This window comes from Neovison vison, chromosome 7 (genome assembly GCF_020171115.1).
Source record: "Neovison vison isolate M4711 chromosome 7, ASM_NN_V1, whole genome shotgun sequence".
NCBI classification, from domain to species: Eukaryota; Metazoa; Chordata; class Mammalia; order Carnivora; family Mustelidae; genus Neogale; species Neogale vison.
In genome coordinates, this window is record NC_058097.1 from 202,459,967 (window position 1) to 202,482,346 (window position 22,380).

The 22,380-nt window shown below is 61.7% G+C and overlaps 4 protein-coding genes across 7 annotated transcripts; 1 reads left to right on the forward strand and 3 right to left on the reverse strand.

Annotated features, from left to right (window-relative positions):
* The first annotated feature begins 48 nt into the window (after positions 1-48).
* PGGHG (protein-glucosylgalactosylhydroxylysine glucosidase) lies at positions 49-6,347 on the forward strand. 4 transcript variants are annotated; one of them, XM_044259866.1, is made up of 15 exons: positions 49-296; positions 600-882; positions 1,198-1,408; positions 1,483-1,918; positions 2,782-2,901; positions 3,090-3,221; positions 3,426-3,537; positions 3,775-3,847; positions 3,937-4,073; positions 4,209-4,342; positions 4,477-4,572; positions 4,780-4,877; positions 4,966-5,177; positions 5,284-5,326; positions 5,957-6,347. In XM_044259866.1, exons 2-15 carry the CDS (start codon positions 624-626, stop codon positions 6,111-6,113), a joined length of 2,220 nt encoding a protein of 739 aa, XP_044115801.1. In that variant the 5' UTR covers positions 49-296; positions 600-623; the 3' UTR covers positions 6,114-6,347. The 4 variants fall into 4 exon arrangements, 3 of the variants coding, with proteins under 3 accessions (XP_044115801.1, XP_044115802.1, XP_044115803.1); XM_044259867.1 differs by having other exon boundaries at positions 5,928-6,072; XM_044259868.1 differs by lacking the exon at positions 5,957-6,347 and having other exon boundaries at positions 5,284-5,452.
* A 2,152-nt stretch (positions 6,348-8,499) lies between these two features.
* IFITM5 (interferon induced transmembrane protein 5) lies at positions 8,500-9,731 on the reverse strand. The gene is made up of 2 exons (XM_044261209.1): positions 9,540-9,731; positions 8,500-8,955 (listed from the first exon to the last, which is right to left on the reverse strand). Exons 1-2 carry the CDS (start codon positions 9,729-9,731, stop codon positions 8,743-8,745), a joined length of 405 nt encoding a protein of 134 aa, XP_044117144.1. The 3' UTR covers positions 8,500-8,742.
* A 3,667-nt stretch (positions 9,732-13,398) lies between these two features.
* On the reverse strand, positions 13,399-14,693 carry LOC122913208 (interferon-induced transmembrane protein 3-like). The gene is made up of 2 exons (XM_044259869.1): positions 14,340-14,693; positions 13,399-13,708 (listed from the first exon to the last, which is right to left on the reverse strand). The coding sequence occupies exons 1-2, from the start codon at positions 14,586-14,588 to the stop codon at positions 13,529-13,531; spliced, it is 429 nt and encodes a 142-aa protein (XP_044115804.1). The 5' UTR covers positions 14,589-14,693; the 3' UTR covers positions 13,399-13,528.
* Positions 14,694-16,356: 1,663 nt separating this feature from the next.
* LOC122913209 (interferon-induced transmembrane protein 1-like) lies at positions 16,357-17,756 on the reverse strand. Its single transcript, XM_044259870.1, has 2 exons — positions 17,288-17,756; positions 16,357-16,687 (listed from the first exon to the last, which is right to left on the reverse strand). Exons 1-2 carry the CDS (start codon positions 17,480-17,482, stop codon positions 16,493-16,495), a joined length of 390 nt encoding a protein of 129 aa, XP_044115805.1. The 5' UTR covers positions 17,483-17,756; the 3' UTR covers positions 16,357-16,492.
* Positions 17,757-22,380: the final 4,624 nt, after the last annotated feature.

Sequence of the window (22,380 nt, forward strand, 5' to 3'; positions counted from 1 at the left end):
CCCTGAGGGCGGGACCGCAAGGCCTTCCGGCAACGGGGCGGCGGCAAGCTGAGTGTCCTTTTGCCGTGGAGGGGCGCCGCGGAGCGGGCTGGAGCCTGGGGACACACAGGGCCGCGGTGAGCCCCAGAGACCCTCCCCAGCCTGCCTCCCGGAGCCCCGGCTCCTGCCGCGTCCCGGCCCAAGGCCGCTGGCCTCCACCCCCACCGCCCCGACGTCCCCGGGACCCCCTCTCCCAAGCCCGCCTGCCTGAGGACCACCCTGCGGAAGACGAAGGCCTCCTCACTCCCCACTGACAGGTCGGGGCTCCTGGGGGTGTGGCTTGGAAAGAGCTGGAAGGTGGGAGTTTGGGGACCCAGCCGGGTGCCTGGAGATCATTGTCAGGAGTTGAGCATCTCTTAGGGTGGAAAGTGTTTCCTGGGGGGCTCAAAAGTGGAGTCTGTGGAAGACCGGAGCTGCCCAGGAGGCCCACACCCTCCCCACCAGCTGTCCCGGGCATCAGCCACGCTGTGGGCTGGGAGGAAGGGAGCTTGGGACTTGACAGACAGTCAAAAGAGGGAGGCCCACCCAGTTGTGGGGGCCACTGACTCCCCCTTTAACAGGCCCCTCTGCTGAGCAAGGCTTCCATGGAGGATGCCAGTGAGGACCCCACCATATTCACTGCCCATTCTCTGCCCGGCGACCCCCGGCTCTTGGCCACCATGACCAACACGTACCTGGGCACACGTGTGTATCATGACACACTGCATGTGAGTGGCGTGTACAATGGGGCTAGCGGGGATACACACCGTGCCGTTCTCCCAAGTCCCCTCAATGTCCAGCTGGAGGTCCCTGGAGACACAGGAGATCAGCTGACAGAGACCTTTGTCCTGGACACTAACACAGGTAACCAGCACCGCCCTGTTCCCCTCCCTGAGCCACTGTTCCAGGTGACGGGATGGTAGCCCCCCCCTGCCACCTCCCAGCTCAGGATGCCCGGCTCACGGAGAAGAGGAGGGCTTCAGCCCTGCAGGCCTCCCGAACCCGGGCAAACTTGGCGTCCTCTGTCGTCCGTGCCGCCGGAGCTCTCCAGACAGGGCGGCTGGCGCTCAGAGGGCAGCTCCGCCTCCCTGAGGGGCGAGTAGCTCTGTAACCGTCCTCCCGGGCCCTCAGTGGGGCATGCAGGTTGCCCTGACCACAGCCCCCGCCGCCCGTTCCCAGGCTCCTTTCTGCACACCCTAGAGAGCCCCAGCTTCCGGGCCTCCCAGCGCATCTACGCCCACCGCGCGCTGCCTCACGTCATGGCGTTCAGTGTGTCCATCTCCCGTGTGGCCGTGGGGGACGGCCCCGTCACGGTGCTGCTGCGGTCCACCTTCTCCCCAGAAAGCCCAGACCTGGACCTGCATCTGGGTCCTGACTTCCGAGGAGCCCGGTGAGGAGAGGGTCATGCCTGGCCAGTAGACCAGGGAGGGAGCTGGTCCCTTAGACATGGCCGCACTCTTGCAGGTATCTTTATGGCCGCACGCTAACCCCGGAGCAACCCGGGGGGTCCCAACAGGAGGTACACATGCTGTGGACACCAGTGCCCCCAGCCCTGACGCTTGGGGAGAGAGAGCAAGACCGGACCTGGGAGTTCCTGACCGTGGTGGGGGGCAGCCAGGCTGAGGCCCGAGCCTGCCTGACGGAGGCCCTGCGGCTGCAGGCAGGAGGCGCTCTGTACCCTGCCCATGCCCAGGCCTGGGCCCAGCTCTGGGCTGGCTGTGGCCTGGATGTGCTAGGGCCCCTAGCCCTGCGCCAGGCCTTGCGTGGTGCCCTCTATTACCTGCTCAGTGCGCTGCCCCCGCCCGGGGCCCCAGGATACACCTGCCACGGCCTCAGCCCTGGGGGCCTGTCCAACGGGAGCCGAGAGGAATGCTACTGGGGCCACGTCTTCTGGGACCAGGTAGGCACCAGTCCGCCCCCGGCACACAGCAGCCACAGACGGGGCGGCACACGGGCACAGACGGTGCCGTGGCTAAGGGCACAGGCAAGCTGTTATCTCTGCCTTCCCTGGGATGGGCGGTGAACTGAGGAAGCACAGAGGCCATGGCAGAAGGGAAGGCTTCCTGGAGGAGGTGGAATCTCAACCAAAGAATATATGGGCATTTGGCGGAAAAGAGTGATTTAGGCAAAGGGGTCAGAGGGTACAAACAGCAGAGCTGAGGGGTGCGGGGCATTTGCAGGGGCAGAAGGAGGAAGAGCCGTTGTAGGGGCTGTGACGGCCCGGGAGACTTGAACTGCAGAGACGCTGCCGAAGGTGTACTCTGGGAGGGCCCTCGTGGCTGCTGAGGGGGCAGAGGAGGGTGGGGGCTCGGACAGGAGTGGGAGCCGGGAGAGCCTGGGGCTCGGTGTCCGTCGAGCGTGGGAGGGTCCGAGCTGCTGCCCCTGCTCCTCAGACACCTCAAGAGGCCAGTGCTGTGGCCCACCCTGGTGGGGCTGAGTCACTCACTCCAGGTCAGGCAGCTAGTGGGCCGTGGTGCCACCCACGCAGCTTCTGGCCTGAGCTCCTGGGGGGACCCAGGTGCCTGCTGAGGACCAGAGCCGAGGAGCACCTAGTCTGGAGGCTGGGACATGGGGGTGGGGGGCAGGTGCGGGGGGCCCAGGGTGGACCCAGGGTGGGCAGCACAGGAAGAAGCTGGACGGAGACAGGAGCTCTCAGGGAGGCGGCGTGAGCAGCGCTGGCTCTGGCCAAGGCAGCATGTGGGCAGGGGAGAGCCAGAGGCTGTGAGAGCTCTGAACATGGGGCCCTTCCTCACTCGCTGTCAGGATCTCTGGATGTTCCCAAACATCCTGATGTTCCACCCAGAGGCCGCCAGGGCCCTCCTGGAGTACCGTGTCCGGACCCTGGGCGGGGCCCTAGACAATGCCCGGAAGCTGGGTTACCAGGTAAGGGGGCCCAGGCACCCACCCTGTGGAGCCCCTGAAGGACCTGATGTCCCCACATCCCTCCTAGGCCTGCACCCGTCGCCTCAGGCTCCTCTGTGGGTGGGGAGAGCACTGGGAAGTGGGTGGGCCGTCCCTGTGCCCCAAGGCCCTAGAAGAGTCAGGTCTGCTCCATGCCCCCAACCCCTCAGGGAGCCAAGTTTGCCTGGGAGAGTGCGGGTTCTGGTCTGGAGGTCTGCCCTGAGGACATTTATGGGACGCAGGAGATTCACATCAACGGAGCCGTGGCATTGGCCTTCCAGCTGTACTACCATGCCACGCAGGTGAGCGGATGCCGTGCCTAGCAGGCGGGACCACGCGCCCATCCCGCGGGCTGTGCTCCGCTACCCTCACCATGACTTGTTATCTGGGGCCGGACCCTCACTTCTGGGCACTCAGGAGGGTGGGCACTGGCAAGAAACGCAGTAACCGAGGCAGACTGGTCACTGGTGGCGTGGCCCTTGTCCCAGCTTCTCCTGTTCCCCCAGGACGTGCAGCTCTTCCGGGAGGCTGGTGGCTGGGATGTGGTCAGGGCTGTGGCTGAGTTTTGGTGCAGCCGTGTGGAGTGGAGCCCTGAGGAGGGAACGTACCACCTGAAGGGTGAGGGCACGGGAAGGGCAGGATAGTCGTGGGAAGGGGCCTGGTCCCGGGGAGGGCGCCTGGTGGAAGGGAGAGGCTCGGGCAGCTGCGGCAGGGAGAGTATGTGGGGCAGGTGTGGTCCTCGGTTCAGCATGGATCTCCAGCACCTGATGTGGTCAGGCCCACAGTGGCTACTGGCAGCAGGGGCGGGTCCCTAGGACCCTTCACTTAAGCACCATCCTGCACTTGTGTGCCCAGGAGTCATGCCTCCCGACGAATACCATTCAGGAGTCAACAACTCCGTGTACACCAACGTGCTGGTCCAGAACAGGTCAGACCCAGACCCCTGGCCAAACCTCCACCACGCAGAGGCCCTGCTGGGAGGACTCAGGCCATACCCTCTCCCTGCCTCTGCCCCAGCCTGCGCTTTGCTGCTGCCCTGGCCCAGGACCTGGGTCAGCCTGTCCCCAGCGAGTGGCTGGTGGTGGCCGATAAGATCAAGGTGCCCTTTGACCCGAGGCAGAACTTCCACCCTGAGTTTGACGGGTACCAGCCTGGTGAGTGCACTGGGAGCTACCTCAGGGCCCCTTCACGCCTCCCACGGGATCGGTGTCTGCCCTGGCCGTCCCCTACCTGAGGGAGGAGCCCCCCTTCCTGCTCCCACCCACGTCAGCAGCACCGTCCCTCCCCAGGAGAGGAGGTGAAGCAGGCGGACGTCGTGCTCCTGGGTTACCCCGTCCCTTTCCACCTGAGTCCTGACATTCGCAGGAAGAACCTGGAGATTTATGAGGCTGTGACATCTCCAAGGGGCCCTGCCATGACCTGGGTAAGGAAACTGCAGGGGTATGGGGGGGCGGTCCTCACAGCAGCCCCAGCCCTCCCCCCCCAGCCTCCGTCTCCCCTCCCCATGTGCTGGGCTTTGCCCCCGCATGTCCTCTGACCTCTGACCTCTGACCCCAGAGCATGTTTGCCGTGGGCTGGATGGAGCTGAAGGACCCCTGGCGGGCACGGGACCTCCTGGAAAGGTGCTTTGCCCACATAGCCGAGCCCTTCAAGGTAGTTGGTCTGCATGTCAGCTCACGGGCTTGTGTGCCTGGTGCGGGGGCTACCCACCCGCCTCCCGCTGGGGCCCTGGGGGGAGGAGTGGGAGCGCAGCAGGGGCAGGTCCCTGGGGACACATGCCTGATCCTCGGAAGCAGGGGCGGCAGCTCCCGGGGGCCCATATCCCGGGAGTCCGGCCACTAACTGCCTTGGCACACGCAGGTGTGGACGGAGAACGCAGACGGGTCGGGCGCCGTGAATTTCCTGACAGGCATGGGGGGCTTCCTGCAGGCGGCCCTCTTTGGATTCACAGGGTTCAGGTGAGTGCATGTCTGGCCCAGAGCAGTCCCCCCGCCCCCCCCGCCCCCCCCCCCCGCCCGCTCTCATGAACGGCTCCCCTCCCCCCAGGATCACCAGCGCTGGCGTGACCTTCGACCCCATATGTCTGGCCGGGGTGTCTGGAGTGTGCATCTATGGCCTCTCTTACCAGGGGAACAAGCTGGACTTCTCCTTCTCCAAGGGCTGCGTGACAGTTGAGGTCAAAGCCCGGGCGGGACCCTGGGCCCCACCCCTGGAGGCTGAGCTGTGGCCAGCACACACTCGTCTCCCCCTGCTCCCAGGTAGGCGCCGCCCAGACGCCCCCAGGGGTGCAGAGCAGGTGAACCACCAGGGGGAGGGTAACCCCAGCCATGTGCCCCCACTCCGGGTGCCCTCCTCTCCCTGCAGGGCACAAAGTCTCCTTTCCCTGCTCAGCTGGACGGATACAAAGGTCAGTCCCAGAGGCAGCAAGTTCTGCTCCAAGAGTTTCCTAGTAGAACTTTTGAAGATGCTAGGCACCGGCCCCGAACCCACAGGAACCCCGTGGGACGCGGCAGGGTCCTCCCTCCCCACCCTGGCGCCGTCGTGGGTCGTGGGCCCTGCACCTGAACAACCTGGGCTGCGGGGCTGTCTCCTGGGTCCTCGGATCTGGCCTCCCTCTGTGGGTCCCCCCAGCCGGCTGCAGCCAGCCCCCACCTCAGGGCCTGCTGATCCCCTTCCTGCCACCCACTCCCCACCCGGCAGCCAGGCTCAGAGGCTCATCGGAAAGTCTGAGTTCATTGGCCCCAAGTTGAGGGTGGTCCGCCTCTAGCCTGAGCCCCTCCCCAGCCTAACCCTCCCTGGCCTGCAGCTTCCTCGTGGCCTCCCACTCAGCCACATCTGCACCTGCCTGTCTGGGCTGACACCTGCACCTGTACCTTCCCCAGGACACCCCAGGGTGGGGCCAGGGTGTGGTGGACAGCTCTCCGGAGAGGGCAGAAATGGGGAGGGTAGCCAGGGCAGGGAGCCTGAGGCACGGTCCCCCGTGGGTTCCCTGGGACTCTCCGTTGCAGACCAGAAAGGAACTTCATGTGTCATACAGACGAGGTCAGGCATGGCTGAATCCAGGTGCGCTCAGCTCCTCAGCCCATGGCTCCTCCTGCCCTGCGGCAACTTCAGTGAGTCTCCGCCACGAGCCTTTCCTCAGCCAAGAAGAGAGGGGGCGGGGTGCAGAACAGGACCCCGCATCTTCCCTCTGACCAGCTGGAAGGACTGGGGCCGAGGGGGCGTGGGTTGAAGGCCACCGGCCTGGGCCCCTCTGTCCAACAGGCTGCCTCTCCGCCTGGGGCCTCAGCCCCTTGGTTGACACGTCCCCCCGGGGTCCTTGGGGGTTTCTGGAGAATGAGCTGAGATGGTACGGCTGCCAAGATTTGGGCGAGGCCGCACACCTGCGCCTGGTCTGCCTGAGGAATTAAAATCCCATGCTGGGACAAGTGCGTCTGTGATCCGGAGCTGGTGGTCTCCTTCCCCCTGAACGGGAGGGCTGCCTGAGGGACAGGGCAGGTCGGGAAGTGCAGGCACACGCCATAGGGTGGGTCTCCCACCCCCCTCCCCTGTCCTCCCTCCGTTCTTGGTGGAGAATTGCTCCATGCTCTCCAGGAAGCGGCCACTGGGCGTCCCAGCTGTAACGGCAGAGCCATGTGGGAGTGGGGGCGTCAGGGACCCAGAGCCTCGTGTCCGGTTCACCACGGGGAGCAGCACGAGGGAGGTCCGCCGGCCCAGCTGCAGATCCGCGTGGATGTCCGTGCTGGTCCCTGAGAGCAGGTGGCCTCAGAGCCTGAAGCCAGCACCTTGGCAGGGCTCGTCCGGGTGCCCAGGGCTCTCCCTCAATGGTCAGCTGCGGGCAAAAGCTGAGGCCGACCTGCGAGATCGGGGTGTGGCAGCCGGGACCATCCCCATAGAGCAGATGCTTGTTCCCACAGCCCTGGAGCAGCTGTGGGCACAGACATCACAGGTGGGCTGGTGGGGGACCCCGCCCTCACAAGGTGCACACAGCCTGACACTACTGCCCACAGGCCACACATGTGCGCCTGCACCTGGGTGCACAGAGAGCTGACCCTCTGGGGGACCGTGGCGAGGTGGTGGGGTCCGTGGCAGCCAACTGCCTCAACTTAGTCAGGGCCCTTCAGCCTGCCCAGGAGACAGCCTGGGAGAGGGCGGGCCACCGACACGCTCTGTGTCCTTGGCACTGGGCACAGGCCAGACTGTCTCTGTTCTCCACACCAGATGTGGGGACCGGCAGACCGTCCCATGCTTAGGGACATGTACCTGGTGACACGCAAGCTGATCCCCGCTCCCAACCCGTGCGTCCAGCCCCGGTTGTCCCCTTCATGAGCCAAACCTGGAGCACAGGATTGGTGCTGTGTCCATCCTGTCCCAGCACTGGCACACTGCCCTTACCCCTGGTCCAGTGTGGGAGCAGCACCCAGCGTGGGCCAGTGCACCACCTCTGGCCCCAGGCTCTAGGCAGCACACACCCCTGCCCGCACGGGCTGGCCTGGAGCAGCACTCACTCCAGCACGGGGCTGGCACGCTGCTGCTGCTGCTGCTCCTGCCGCGTGGCCGGGATGCCACCTCTGCCCGGGCACCGTGTGCGCAGCTAGGCCAGCTGTTGGCTGTCACAGAATAGGGGGTGCTCTGAGGCTCCAAGGGTAGCAGCTGGACAGACCCCCACACCCAGCCCAGGCCAATGGGCCAGCAAAGGGGGCTCCCTGGGTGGGGTATTCAAAACCCCGACAGCCCTGCTGTTAAGGCCCCTGCAATTAGCCTGCCCTGTCATTGGGCCGGCCACAGAGAGACCTAAGGGACTTGGTCCCAGCCACACAGGGTGTGTGCATGTGTTCAAGCAAAACCCATCTTTGCCAGGCTCTGCCGGCTTCTGGGAAGGGGGAGAAGGTGCGCAAAGGGGGTGGGGGAGTACAAGGACATGTGCCCGGCCCCAAGAATGCTCAGAAGGTGCCCCCCGCCGTGTTCATTCCCTGCCCAACTCCGTGTGAGGTATGTGTGCGAGGGTCATGATTGTGGGCTTGTGTGTCTTTGTGTCCAGCCTCCCTGTGCCAGGAGGGAGGGAACCCACAGTGGGGACCAAAAACTAAAGGAATGCAGGCCTCACAGGGACAGACAGAATGACCCAGAGAAGGAGGCCGGCCCTCACCTGACCCACCAACAAAAACATGCAGGGTGAGAACAAGCAATGTCCCCTTTGGGGCTCCGGCTTAACGCAAGTGCACTCCCAGATAGGGAAGGGCACACGTGTGCTGGAAGAGAGGCCACTAAACCGCAGTGCCCAGCAGGGCAGCAGAGATCAAAAGCCCAAGTTCCCGGACTTCATTCTAAAATACTCAGGCGTCCCCACCCCAGAAGCCACAAGCCTCCCGGCGCCAAGTGAGGGCAGCAGTCAAGTCGGGGCAGGGTCCAGCAGACAGAACCAGCACCCTAGCATCAGGCCTCGTAGTCCAGGGGGATTTAGTTTGCGTGGTCCCCGGGGTGTTCCTCTCAGGAAGAAACCCTCTCCCACCCCAGCAAAAAGCCCAAGAGGCAGTTTCTGGAACCAGGTGCTTTTAATTATGAAACCAAGCCTGAAGGAGTCTGGGTTGAGGAGGGAGGGTCCAGCCTGGGCACAAGGAGGTAGGGGAGCGGGGACCATCAGGGCTGGAGTTGAGGCCACTGGGGTCCAAACAAGGGATCTTTGGGGTCAGCATTAGGTGCCCAGGATGAGATGGTGGAGATAGGGTTCCAGGGGGTCAGGGTGGAGTCCCCGGAGCAGGGCCCTGGGATTTGGTCCTGGGGTCAGGGCCCGCAGGCAGGACGCAGACAAGGCCCAGTCTGTCAGTCATAGTCCGAGTCATCGAACTTGGCGCTAAAGAAGGCAGCGGAGTCCTTGGCCAGCCGCGACAGGTGTAGGGCGCCCGTCACCACCAGTGCCAGCAGCAGCAGCGGCGGTACCAGCGCCCACATCACGGCCAGGATGTTGTAGCACTTGGCTTTGGACCCCAGACGGCGGGCTGCCTCCAGGTCTCCAGCCACCTTCTGGTCCCGGGCCTGTGGGCCAGGGGCAGAGCCGGGTCTCTACGTGCCCTGGGGCCCTGCCTCCTCCCACTCCTCCTGTGGACCCAGAGGCCATCCTGGGCCAGCCTCAGCCTCCAAGGACCCTCTGTGGGTGGAGAGTCCTGGGATGCAGAGGACCCTGAGGAGAAGCCAGAGGGCTTTTGGTCGCAGGAGCCCCCAGCATGCGAAAAGCTGTTTGATGAAAGAGACCCCCTTGGGTAGCCCCCGACCACCTCTGTGCTCTTCTGGATGGACTAGACCCCCTCTCAGGACCATAGCCCTGCCTTAACGGAGAAGCTTTCATGAGGCAAAGAGCTTGTCCACTGCTTGGCTAAGGGAGTGGCCTTCTCACAGGCGTCACCCCCGGAGAGCGCCTCCCCCCACGAGCCTCTGGGGCCCTCCGGAAAAGCAACCCCCTCTGGAGAGACTCCGGCCTGCCCACCTGGATGGAGCAGCGACCCCCAGCCCCCCCTCCCCGCCCTGGCACAGGCCCACCTCGATGGAGTAGCCCCCCCCAGAGCCCCCCCACACCCACCTCAATGGAGTAGCCCCCCCCAGGCCCCCCCGCACAGGCCCACCTTGATGGAGTAGGCCAGCGCCAGGAAGCCGAGGCAGCACAGGTTCAGGTAGAGCGTGCTGAACACCGACCAGATCAAGTGGTCTCGAGGTGGGGGTCTGGGCGCCCCCAGAGTGAGGGCCGTGTGGGCGGCGCCGTCTGCCTTATGGGCCGTCGGGGCCCGGGGGTCCTCGCGGGGGTACGACGTGTCCATGGGTTCCAGCGCCGTCTCCTCCTCGCTCCGGCTCCGGCTTCCAGGGTGGGCGCCCCGGGCCGCTTATAGCCCCGCCGCCCCCTCCCGAAGCCCGGCCCCGCGCCGCCCGCTAAATATAACGACAAATTACAGCCCGGCGCGGCCGAGAGCGCGGCCTCGCCCCGCCGCCCCCCAGCCCCCCAGCCCCCCAGCCCCCATCCCCCGCTGCGCGAAACCCTCCCCGGCACCGGAGCCCCAGCTGAGGAGCCATCTCGGGGCTGCGGGTGGGGACGTGCCGCCTCAGCTGCGGAGGAGGGTTGCAGACCCCCCAGGGTTGGGCTCTGTCCCCAGAACCCAGAGTTCGGGCTTGGCCCTCCCGGGATCGGATCTCCTCGGCTCACCAGCGTCCAGCCTTGTCACCAGACGTCCCTGCCCCTGTGCTGGTGGGAGGACACCGGCTCCAGGAGGAGGGAAGTGGGGCTGCTGCAGGGAGGGGGTTAGCGGGGGAGGAGGGGGTACCCCAGCACCAGCGGTACCGCCGCTGTCGGGTGCTGTCCCCAGCTCTCTCTGAGCTCTGCTGTGCGCCCCACCGCCCTGGCCGCGGCCGGACAGCTGCTTCTCAGCCTCCGTGGCTGGTTCCTGCTGCCCTCCCCAGTCCGCCGAGGTTTGGAAGGATGAGCTCAGGGCTCTGTTCTGGGCTCCCTCTGGAGGGCCCAGCAAGCCCTGGGCTGTCAATGCCACCCGTGTGCCACTGACATTTACAACAAGGGGCCAGACCTCACTGCGGACCCCGGCTCATATATTGACAGAAGGGCTCCCCCACCTCACAAGAGACCTCCAGTTTCTGTCCCCCAACTGTTGGGTTGGCGGGTTCCGGGAGTACAGGAGGAACAATAGAAATGACCTGCAGTGCCAGAGGCTCCCGGAGTGCAGGAGTGCAGGAAGAGCAATGGAAATGACAGCTGGGGGGTCTCACCATCTTCCAGCCTACCCCCCCCTTAACCCTTGACTTAACCCTTGACTCTCCCACCAAAAGGATGTATGCCCAGGTCACATCTCCATAGGTAACCCAATACCTATGCAGGAGACAGATCAAAGACCCCGCCAACTCCCTCCCAGGGCGACTTCCCCCACTCTGCTTTCCAGAGTCGTGGAACCTCGCTCGAGGGTGCCCACCTCCTCCCGGTGCAACTTTCTTGACTCCCCTTCTCCTGAGCCCTGAAACTTCACCGGAGAGAGCCTTTAATAACCCTTGCCTTGCACCCACTTCGCCTGGTGTCGTGTTTATCTCGCCGATAAAACCTTACACCAACCTCCTGTCTTCCTCAGCTGTGGTTGTTTCAAAAAGCACCACAGACTGGGTGCCTCATAAACAGTAGAAATTATTTCCCACAGGTCTGGAAGCAGGAAGTCCCATCGGGGGCCAGCGTGGGCAGGTTCTGGTGAGACCTTCATCCTGGTGGCCTTCTGCTGACTTCTCAGTGTGTGTTCATGGGCGAGGGAGTTCTGTGGGTCTCAGAAACAACATGAGGGCTCCGCCTCATGACCCCATTACCTCCCAAAGCCCCCACTTCCTGCTACCAACACTTTGGGCATTAAGATTTCAAGATACAAATTTTGGAGGACAAAAACCAGGGCCCCCACAGAGAGTTTGACTTGGGCCTGCCATGATTCCTAGGACCCATTGTGTCCCACCAGAAAGAGGGGCCAGAATGATGTTTTGCCTGTTGAGGTATTGTGATTTATATGAAGAAATACGTATTTCTCCATCCTGGTTTCTGGCACACAACCCCTAACACCCTTGCCATTCTGAAGGGATGAGGTGTCTCTTGTTATGTTAATGAGGTGGCTTCGGGACTCTCATCTACTGAGGAGGGCTGGCTGCCAGGAGAGCCAACCAAGCGATCAGAGGGCTGGTTCCAGCCCACCCTGTGACCTCCGGGGTTGGCAGCGGGGCTGAAGACCGGGTTCCATCGCCAAAGGCCAATGAGTTAGCCAGTCCGTGGCTAAGTAAGGAAGCCTCCATAAAGCCCCAAGGACAAGGTTTTGAGAACTTCGGGATGGGGAACACGTGGAGACCCGGGGAGAGGGTCTGCCCGGCAGGACCACGCACGTTTCCCCAGACCTCACCCTGGGCACGTCTGTCGGGCTGTTCCTGACTTGGATCCTTTTGTAATCCGCTGGGGATCTAGTAAGTGAAATGTTTCCCTGAGTTCTGGGAGCTGCTCTGAAGAATGACTAGAACCAAGAAGTCCCAGGAACCTCGGATTCACAGCCACTTGGTCAGAAGCCCGGGTGACAGCCCCACCGTGTGCCTGGCCCGGCAGTGGGGGAAAGAGGACAGTCTCCTCAAGCTGAACCCTAACCTGTGGGATCTGACATGACCCCTGGGTAGATAGTGACCACACTGCTGGCGTCCAGCATTTGCTTAGTACTCTCTGGGCAGTCCCCCACGCATTGGAATTGGGTTGTTAAACTGAAAAATAAAACTGCCAGTTATTTTACCAGCCAAAGGGTTTATCTGGGAATAGCCGAAAATTGCAACTCTAGAAAAACAAGCTATGGCACAACCATAGATAAGTCCCCAGAAAAGAGCCAAGTTCTTTTATAGGTAGAGGGGGTGGAGTTGGGAGGCTCAAACTAGAAGTCCCTTGGCGAGAACTGGCAGCCGCCAGTGTAGCGGCTTCGCGTTAGTTGAATTGTGATCAGCGCTTCGGGGTTGGGCTCGGCTCCCATTGGCCCAGCTGTGACGGGCTCCCCTGGGCTGAGTTGTGCTCCCATTGGCTGGGCTCGGCCCGCCCTCACTGGCTGGGCTCCGCCCTCATTGGCCCGGGCTCCGCCCTCATTGGCCCGGGCTCCGCCCTCATTGGCCCGGCCCGGACGGGCGCGGCCGCCTCGTCCCCCAGCGAAGGGGGAGGCTGCGCGCAGGCCGTGGCGGCGGGGGACTCGCGGCCGCTGCGCGGGACGTGGGGCCGCAGGGGCAGGACAAAAAGCTTTACATCCTGGGCTGGGCCCGGGGTCCACCCGTCCTCTCGGATCCCTGGGTCTCCAGACCCGGAGAAGGCCTCCGGGCGCTGCAGGGGCTGCGGAGGGGGGATCCGGGCTGGAGGGAGGCCGCCCGCAGACCGAGGGTGCGCGTCCCGTCCAGGCCAAGACCGTGCCCTCCCGTCGCAGAGGCGCTCCGCGGCCCGGATTCTGCGACCCGCGCCGAGCGCGGCCGGGGTGGAGTGAAGCCCGGAGAAGCCTGGACCCCGTCCACCGCAGGAGCCCGAAGTCACCCGTGCTCAGGGCACAGCCCGCGGCCAGTCCCGGCGCGCGGGAGAGGCGCCCACCTCCGCGAGCAGGGACATCTCGGTGGCGGGGGGATGAGCCGCGGTGGGAGGGGCACCCCCAGACCCTGCGGAGGGCAGCCCGTCAGGACTTGGGCCCCCGCAGCGCTGGGGCGGCCCTGCACAGCCCCGGGGCGGCTTCACTCTGGGTGTGTACACGGGCGGGGTTGATGGGGACCGCTCCTGGGGCACAGTGGGTCCACAGGACAGCGGACCTCCGGGAAGAGGGAGCTCCACCTAAAACCAACGTCATGTGTTGCCGCAGCTGGCGGCCAGACACAGGCCAGGCCTCAGCCCGAGCCCACCCGCCCCACACGTAACACAGGGCAGAGTACAGGGGGGCAGTGAGGCACATGCTCTCAGAGGCAGGATGGGGAATCTGTGAAAACACGGCACCCCACACACAAGCGCTTTATTGACTGCAGCGGTAGACTGACGCGGACAGAAAAGGCTGCCGCCCAGGAGAGAGCCTCAGGCCACGCGCAGCTCCTAGTAGCCTCCATGCTGTCTGACCATCTGCGGAATCATCAGCGCTCCAGTGACAAAAAGGGTGATGAACACGATGGTCAGCAGGAGGCCTAGGACCAGGGCACAGATGTTCAGGCACTTGGCGGTGGAGGCATAAGTCTGGGCCCCAATCACATCACCCACCATCTTCCGGTCCCTGGACTGCGGGGGAGAGATGGAGGGTGGGGTCAGGACAGGGTCCTCGGGTGCCTCCTCCCCCACCCCGGGGTGGTCCCTGCCCAGAGCAGCAGGGTCCACTTGCCCTTCACCCTCCCATTCCCCAGAGCCTGAGCAGGACCCCCCTCACTGCCGCCGTGGGCCCCTCCCTCCTGGGGCCTCCCTCTCCTTCCTCAGCCTCTCAGCCTCTCAGGGGACCCCAGGGCTTGTCCTCCCTCTGCCTTGGCCCCTTCCCTGGCCTCTCTCCCTAGGCCATGGGTCGGGGCAGTTTCCTTTGTTTGTGAGTTCCTTTGTTCTTTCTGGGATAGCCTTAGAGCCTCCCGTGCATCCGAGGGCTGTGACTTCCAGCACTGGTCAGTAGGGGAGTCCTTGGAATCCTGGGGACAAAGGCTGCTCATGGCCATCCCCAGGCCCCCTCCTGCAGCCTCACTGCAAACACAGGCGCGTGCACACACGCGCTCACATCGCACACAGTCAGTCACACGCACACATACACACACAGTCCCGCACACGCACGCGCCAGTGCACACACACGTGCACGCCCTCTGGCCAGGCGGACCCCCGCGGGCTCACTGCTCCTGCACCTGCCGGGAGAGCCCCCCCCCCGCACACGCACCTTCACAGAGTAGGCAAAGGCCACGAAGCCCAGGCAGCACCAGTTCAAGAAGATGGTGTTGAACAGGGACCAGACGATGTGGTCGGGCACGGCTATCTCACCACGGATGTTGATCACGGTGGTGGTCACGGGAGCCGAGCTCTGGGGGGGCCCGAGCACAGCCACCTCGTGCTCCTCCTTGAGCATCTCGTAGGTCGGGGGGACGTCGGCGTGGGAGCCAGGGAAGAAGGGCTGGGCGTTGTGGCTCATGGTGAGACACGGAAACCCCGTGGTGCGGATGCGGGTATTATACTGTGATCTGGGCTGTCCCTTCCCCCTGTAGTTTCCATTTCTCCAAAGTTTCTATTTCCTGCTGTTTCCAAAGTTGGGAACTGGCCAGGCTCCCAGGGGGCGGACCAATGCCTGAGTGTCCGGTTACAACAGGACCGGCTAGAGGAGCGTCCTGGCCCAGACACTCTAACTGGGCCTGGGTAGCTACCCCATTTCCCTATTTAGGGATGTGGGTGGGCCCTGGGGTCTTTTTCAGCCTGGGACTGTCCCCACTGTTTTAACAGTTTCCTACAGTCTCAGCTTATTAATAACTGGTGTTGTGGTCGACCCGCCCTGGTGGTTCTTACTGTGATCACAAGAAGCCCTTCAGCTACAACAACCAGCAAACCTGAGAACACTTTTAAAATCAGAGACTGGAAACTACACAGCACAGTTGTGGCCACGAACTAGGAGGGGGTTGGATGGAGGAGAGGGGGTGGAAGGGGGTGGGAAGCTGGACTAAAGGAGCACCTGACACCCCAGGGAACTCAGAATAGAACAGCAGGAAATCTGGGCCCAAACAGTACAAAATCTACCAAGATCTTTCCCATGTGTCCACTTTATCTTGGCATGAGGCTGGCAATCTGCTTCCTTGAGATGGCCGTCCCTGAAATGGGCGCCTCTGATTAGTCAGGCACTTGCTGTACAAGGAAGGGAGGTGGGAGGGGGGAAGCGGGGGTACGGGGAGGGTAGACAGAAGGGAGGGAGGGAGAGAGGAAGGAAGCATGAAGAGCTGCTGACTTCAAGGGGAGCCCTGGGACTGGCCCGGCCCCACTGCTGGGACCCCGGCAAGCCTGGCTGCCCCAGAGGGCAAGGTGCCCCTGGAGAAGGGGTTTCCACCCTGACACCCGCCTGTGGCCGTCCGGGCTTCTCCAGCCTCTCCAGGGTGACTGTGGGAGTGGGTCCCCCACCCACCCCCTGTGGGGCCTCAGACAGGAACACCCGCCTGGGGCCAGCTCCTCCTGCACAGGGCAGAGGATGGCCCCCACCCCCCCACAGGCAGCCCAGCCTCCAACGAAAGCTCCCACCCAATGCCCAAGGGTCCCTGGTGGCAGGGAGACCCTCCCCAGGGCCTTGGGCAGCTGCTCCACCCTGCAGGGCCCGGCCAGGTCGGGGGGAGGGACTGAGTCCGTCCGCTCAGGCTTTCTGTCCCTGGGGCTCAGCCGCCAGGTCTGACAACTGACTTCTGCGGTCAGTCCCCAGCCCAGAGCTCTGTCCCTCCCCCAGGCCACTCGAGGGCTATCCCTGCCCTCAGGGGAGCAAGGACAGAGCTGGTGGGCTGGAGGAGGCAGCTGCACGAGGTGGCCCTGTCTGGATCCGCCGGAGGGGCTGGGAGGTGTGGGTCTCCACCAGCTGCACCCACAGAGACAGGAGCCCGTGCCCTCCCCCCCAGGCCCTGAGCTGCCCACTCCCCCCGGCACCAGTGTGCCCACACCCCTGAGCGTCAGGGAGCCCCAACCTTGGGACCAAGGGTGTTCTGGACAAGGGACGTCCTTGGGTCAGGGACCCCCATCCTAGGGCCCTGGTCCCGCGCTGGTTCCCAGCAGCGGGCCGGAAACCAGCACAACCTGAGGACAGGCCCTGGCCCCTCAGAGCCCCACAGCTGGGCAGGGTGTGGGGAGGTGGGCTGAGTCTCGGGGCAGGCTAGGGACTCCGGCAGCGCCCCCCCACCCCCAGGAGATGTCACAGCACCGTCACACGCAAGTGCACTTTATTGAACTCAGCTGTAGCCAGGCGGGTCTGCAAACACAGTGCAAAGGGCTGGGCACTAAGGGGCAGGGCCAGAGGCCCCAGAGCAGGGCCAGCAGCGTGTGGTGGATGATGGGGTCCTTGGCCATGAGCTCCTAATGGTAGCCCCCACTCTCCTTCATAACCTTTAAAATCATGCTGTAGGCTGTAGTATAGGCGATCACCAGAAGAACAACACACACAGTGGTCAGCAGGAGGCCCAGGACCAGGGCACAGATGTTCAGGCACTTGGCGGTGGAGGCATAAGTCTGGGCCCCAATCACATCACCCACCATCTTCCGGTCCCTGGACTGCGGGGGAGAGATGGAGGGTGGGGTCAGGACAGGGTCCTCGGGTGCCTCCTCCCCCACCCCGGGGTGGTCCCTGCCCAGAGCAGCAGGGTCCACTTGCCCTTCACCCTCCCATTCCCCAGAGCCTGAGCAGGACCCCCCTCACTGCCGCCGTGGGCCCCTCCCTCCTGGGGCCTCCCTCTCCTTCCTCAGCCTCTCAGCCTCTCAGGGGACCCCAGGGCTTGTCCTCCCTCTGCCTTGGCCCCTTCCCTGGCCTCACGTCCCATCACAGGGGAGCAGACTTTGAGGACCTTTTGCTTCTTTCGCACCAGACTTGAGGTCTGAATCCACAGTGTGAGGTTGGAGTGTCCCCACTTGGGCTGGGAGGGAGAACTTCTTGGGGACGGTGGGGACATGGGCCAACCCTGCCTGTGCGGCCTCAGCCTGGGCTCTGCCTGGGAGCTGTCCCTCGCACACACGCACACACTCACACTCGTACACACACGCACACCCTCAGGCTTCTCACACCCTGCGCGCCCTCTGGCCAGGCAGACCCCCGCGGGCTCACTGCTCCTGAACCTTCTGGGAGAGCCCCCCAGCACCCCCAACCCACAAACGCACCTTCACAGAGTAGGCAAAGGCCATGAAGCCCAGGCAGCACCAGTTCAAGAAGATGGTGTTGAACAGGGACCAGACGATGTGGTCGGGCACGGCTGTCTCACCACGGATGTCGATCACGGTGGTGGTCACGGGAGCCGAGCTCTGGGGGGGCCCCAGGATGTCCACCGTGTTCTCCACCGTGTTCTCCTTGACCATCTCTGGCTCTGAAAGGAGCAGCTTGTCCCGGCTGACGCAGAGCGGGGAAGTGGGCTCCTGATGCCGAGACCGAGTGGGTGAGTCTGATGCGGGGACAGTGCTCAGGGGCCCTCCCCGCCGAGGGCAGGTTTTTGGCTTCTCAGAAGTTTCTCTTTCCTGGTGTTTTGTAATTGGTGACTTGGCTGGCACTAGGTGGGCCAACCACGGGGTATCAGTTTCCACCAGCGCAGGGAGGCACAAAGGGCTGTGTGCTGCTTAATCTTCACTTTCTTTTACTGTAACTGATGGAAGTCGTATTTTATAGAACTTGGCTTTTTAACCCATGTAACGTGCAAAACAGAGTTTGCCGTTTTATCCATTCACAGTGTGTCAGCAGAGACACACCTGGTGTACGACAACCGTAACTCCTATTTAGTTGCAGATCATTTTTATAACCAAAAATAAGCCCCATCCGGATCACTGACTCGCTCCCCATCTCCTGGTCCCCTGTGTCTGTTGGAATCTCTCTGCATTTCCCTCTTTCTCGCACGCTCTGGAAGAGGCTGCTTTCCCGTCGAATAATGTTTTCGACTAATGTTTTCGCTAATTTTGTCTTAGCGTCTGTCCATACTTCTTTCCATCTTACAGCCACATGATGCTCCGTCCTGTGGGTAGAAGACCTTTCTCACCCAGTAGTGACTTGCTGGACACTGAACTGTCTCCACTACTTGGCCACTCTGAGTTACGTTGTGCCCATCCCCCACTCAGCACCTCTTTCCCCATCTGCGGAACAGCCCCGGTGTTTTCCCCACACCAGGGTTCCAATGTGGGCACGTCCCCGTCAGGCTGTGGCCTCGCTCGCTCTGTTCCAGTGTCCTGGTCTCAGCAGGATGCGCCGTGCGCATGGCCTGCTGTGGGGGTCTGTCACGCCAGGGTGAGGCCTTAACCCTTCACCAGCCCCCCTGCCCCGGCCGGCGACCTTTCTTTCCTGGCTTAGGGTGGATGGGAAGGCCAACAGGGCTGGGCAGGGTCTTTCCAGCCCCCACAGTGGCTGGGCCCTTCCCGAGGCCTTTGCTCAGGAAGACAGAACGCTCCAGGCGTATTTCAAAGCACTGGCGTTCCCTCTCCTGTCAGAAGCAGGATGGAATTTTCCTCTGTTCCTCACTCCGAGAACATGGTGGGTCTCCCTTGAGCTATGGAGGTTTTATCCCTGGACTTGGTCTCCCGAAGTCTCCCCCAGAGACTCAGTGCCTTAGGGGGCTCCTGGTTTGCAAGCCCCTCTTCTCACCCGTTTCTCTGGTGTGGGGCTGTTCACCCTGTGCCTTCTCGGAGGGAGCCAAGACGAGCTCTCCATTTTCAATTTCTGCACCTGCTCTCCTGTTGCCAAGCCGGGAGTAAGAATCTCCAGGCTCCTTAGGTGTAGGCCTGGAGACCAGACCTTTTGTGTTGAACTTTCAGTGACTATCCTATCCTTCGATTGATTTTTCCTCTTTATAAGAATAATGTCTATCTCTAGTATGGTACTGGCACAAAAACAGACACACAGACCATTGGAATGGAATAGAGAGCCCAGAAATAGACCCTCAACTCTATGGTCAACAAATCTTCGACAAAGCAGGAAAGAACGTCCAATGGAAAAACGACAGTCTCTTCAATAAATGGTGTTGGGAAAATTGGACAGCCACGTGCAGAAAAATGAAACTGGACCATTTCTTTACACCACACACAAAAATAGACTCAAATTGGATGCAAGACCTAAATGTGAGAAAGGAATTCATCAAAATCCGTGAGGAGAACACAGGCAGCAACCTCTTCGACCTCAGCCGCTGCAACTTCTTCCTAGAAACATCGCCAAGGGCAAGGGAAGCAAGGGCAAAAATGAACTATTAGGATTTCATCAAGATCAAAAGGTTTTGCACAGCAATGTTGTCTTTTGGTCAAAACCAAAAGACAACCAACAGACTGGGAGAAGATATTTGCAAACGACATATCAGATAAGGGCTAGTGTCCTAAATCTATAAAGAACTTATTGAACTCAACACCCAAAGAACAAATAATCCAATCAAGAAATGGGCAGAGGACATGAACAGACGTTTCTGCAAAGAAGACATCCAGATGGCCAACAGACACATGAAAAAGTGCTCCACATCACTCGACATCAGGGAAATACAAATCAAAACCACGATGAGATGCCACCACACGCCAGTCAGAACGGCTAAAATTAACAAGTCAGGAAATGACAGATGCTGGCGAGGATGCGAAGAAAGGGGAACCCTCCTACACTGTTGGTGGGAATGCAAGCTGGTGCGGCCACTCTGGAAATCAGCATGGAGGTTCCTCAAAAAGTTGAAAATAGAGCTACCCTATGACCCAGCAATCGCACTACTGGGTATTTACCCTAAAGATACAAACGCAGTGATCCATAGGGTCACGTGCACCCGAATGTTTATAGCAGCAATGTGCACAATAGACAAAATATGGAAAGAACCTAGATGCCCACCAACAGATGAATGGATAAAGAAGACGTGGTATATATACACAATGGAATACTATGCAGCCATCAACAGAAATGAAATTTTGCCATTTGCGACGATGTGGATGGAACTAGAGGGTTTTATGCTGAGCGAAATAAGTCGATCAGAGAAAGACAACTATCATATAATCTCCCTGATATGAGGAATCTGAGAGGCAGGTGGAGGGTTGTGGGGGGTAGGAAAGGAAAAAATGAAACAAGATGGGATCGGGAGGGAGACAAACCATAAGAAACTCTTAATCTCACAAAACAAACTGAGGGTTGCTGGGGGGAGGGGTGTGGAGAGGGAGGCTGGGGCCGGACACTGGGGAGGGCGTGGGCTATGTGAGCGCTGTGAAGTGTGTAAGCCTGACGATTCACAGACCTGCACCCCTGGGGCAAAGAATACATTAGACGTTAATAAAAATAATTTCTCAAAAAGAACCATGTCCATCTCTTTATTGATGTCCTCTGCTTTGTGTAACTTTGCCTCCCAGCCTCCTTCGTGTCCCTGAGTAGGCTTTCCTCTAGCTCTCTGACCATGTTCCTAGGCTGTTCTGCGTCTTTTCCTGGAAGGCCACATCTGACTCTGATGTGCAATTCCTGCGGGCTGCTTTCTCTCCGGAGAATGAGCCATGGTTTCTCGGCTCTTCCGTTTCTGTTGGAACCTGGACAGTTTAGACCATATGCCGCAGCAATGCCAGGTCCCCCTTTCCGGGCTGGGGGCTGCTGTCTGCTGGGTCAGTACTGAGCGCCTGGTCTGGTTCTTTCATTCTCCCCACGGCCCCTGCTCGGGGAGGCACAGTGGTGGCCTCGGCCCAGTCACTCTGCTGTACCCATGTGCCGGCAGGGCCTCCTGACCGCACCCCGCCAACTCCCCTGACCGCTCGCTGGCCCTCAAGCGGTTCAGCCAGGCCGTCGGGTGCGGAGTGCTCTGCACACGCGCCAGTCCAGTGCCGGCTGCACTGAAGGAGCGTTTTTGGTTTTTCCTGACCTGAGGACTCAGACTGCTTATTCCACGGTCCGTTCCTGCAAAGGGGCTGACCTACAGCTGAGACTGAGTCTTCATGGGTCCCTGCCTGTCCTCCACCACGGCTGCACTGTTCCTGACACTGACCTTGGGCTTGAACGTCCCGTTCTATTGCAGAGGAAGCCAGTTTTATGGGAAGAGATTGGAACTATCTGCTTTGTGGCCTGCTTCTCTTGCCCAGCAAAACCTCTGAGCCGGTTCTTTGGAGCTGCAGGCGGGAACTTCTCTCTGAGGGGCCTCCCCTGCCCTCCAGGGGCTGAGCACTCAGTGGAGGGAAAGCCGCTTGCCTCCCTTGACTTCAAGAGCCTCCAGCTCATGACCCAAAGCAAGGACAGTCCGGGTCCCTACCTGCCCAGTGCTTCAAGCCCCAGGCAGAGCCTCTGTTCCACGACTGGGAAGTGCGCAGCAGGGAGCCCCAGTCTCGGACGTCGCTTACCGGGGGCTCAGCCGGAGGGGGCCAGGCAGGACGAGAAGTGATGAGGTCCTGCTCCTGCGGGATAGAGCCCTCCGGCTGACGCTGGGGAAGAGAGCCCTGTGTCCGGCCCTACGGTCCGGAGAGGACTCAACCCTGAGGACCTGGTGGGGCCAGGTGGGGGCAGAGTGTGATCTTGGCTCCTGCCGCGCAAGCTCTGACCCCTCTTTCTACATGTTCGTAGCCGTTCCCGGTAGAGGTCTCTTCACCGGCTATTTGGTTTGGGGGCCATTTCCAGAGCCTCTACAGGGTCATTTGATGCAATAATCACAGGTTTGCCTGGGGACCGGGCTTTCATGCTGGAAGGCTGCCCCCAGAGCTTCTCAGAGGCATTTCCCCGTGGGCTGACAGCTTCCTGACCCAGAGCTGCAGACTCCTGGGCTCAGCGCAGGCAGGGCCATGCTGGAGAGGGTCTTGCTTCCTCTCCTCAGATTCTGAGACTGATGCTGGGGCGGCCCCGACCCTTCCCTGCTTTCTAGCCACTGCCTTCATCTTCGGGTTAAATTTCAGAACCCGGCAAGAATTTCTGGGAGTCACGGGCCTCATGTAGGAAATCAAGAGCTTTTTCTGTGTGCTGGACACTGCCCCTGTGAGCGTCTCGGGTATTTCCAGAAGGGCTGACTCGCACGAGGAGACTGCTGTCTCTCTCGTCTGCCAAGGGAGACAGGTGGAAACTGGCCCGGGGATGGAGAAAGCCTCACAGAACCCCCGCAGCCCCCTTCCTGTGTCAGGACTCCCTCAGGGGGTTCCTGCTGGTGTGGGGTCTGTCAGCCCCCGGGGAAGGGGCTGCTGTGAGTGAGTGAATCATGTGATTCTGGAGTCCAGGCTGTGCTGCCTTCTGGAGCCACAGCTCAGGGACGGACCAAGACCCCACTATTCCTGCAACTGCCAGAGACGGGGGAGGG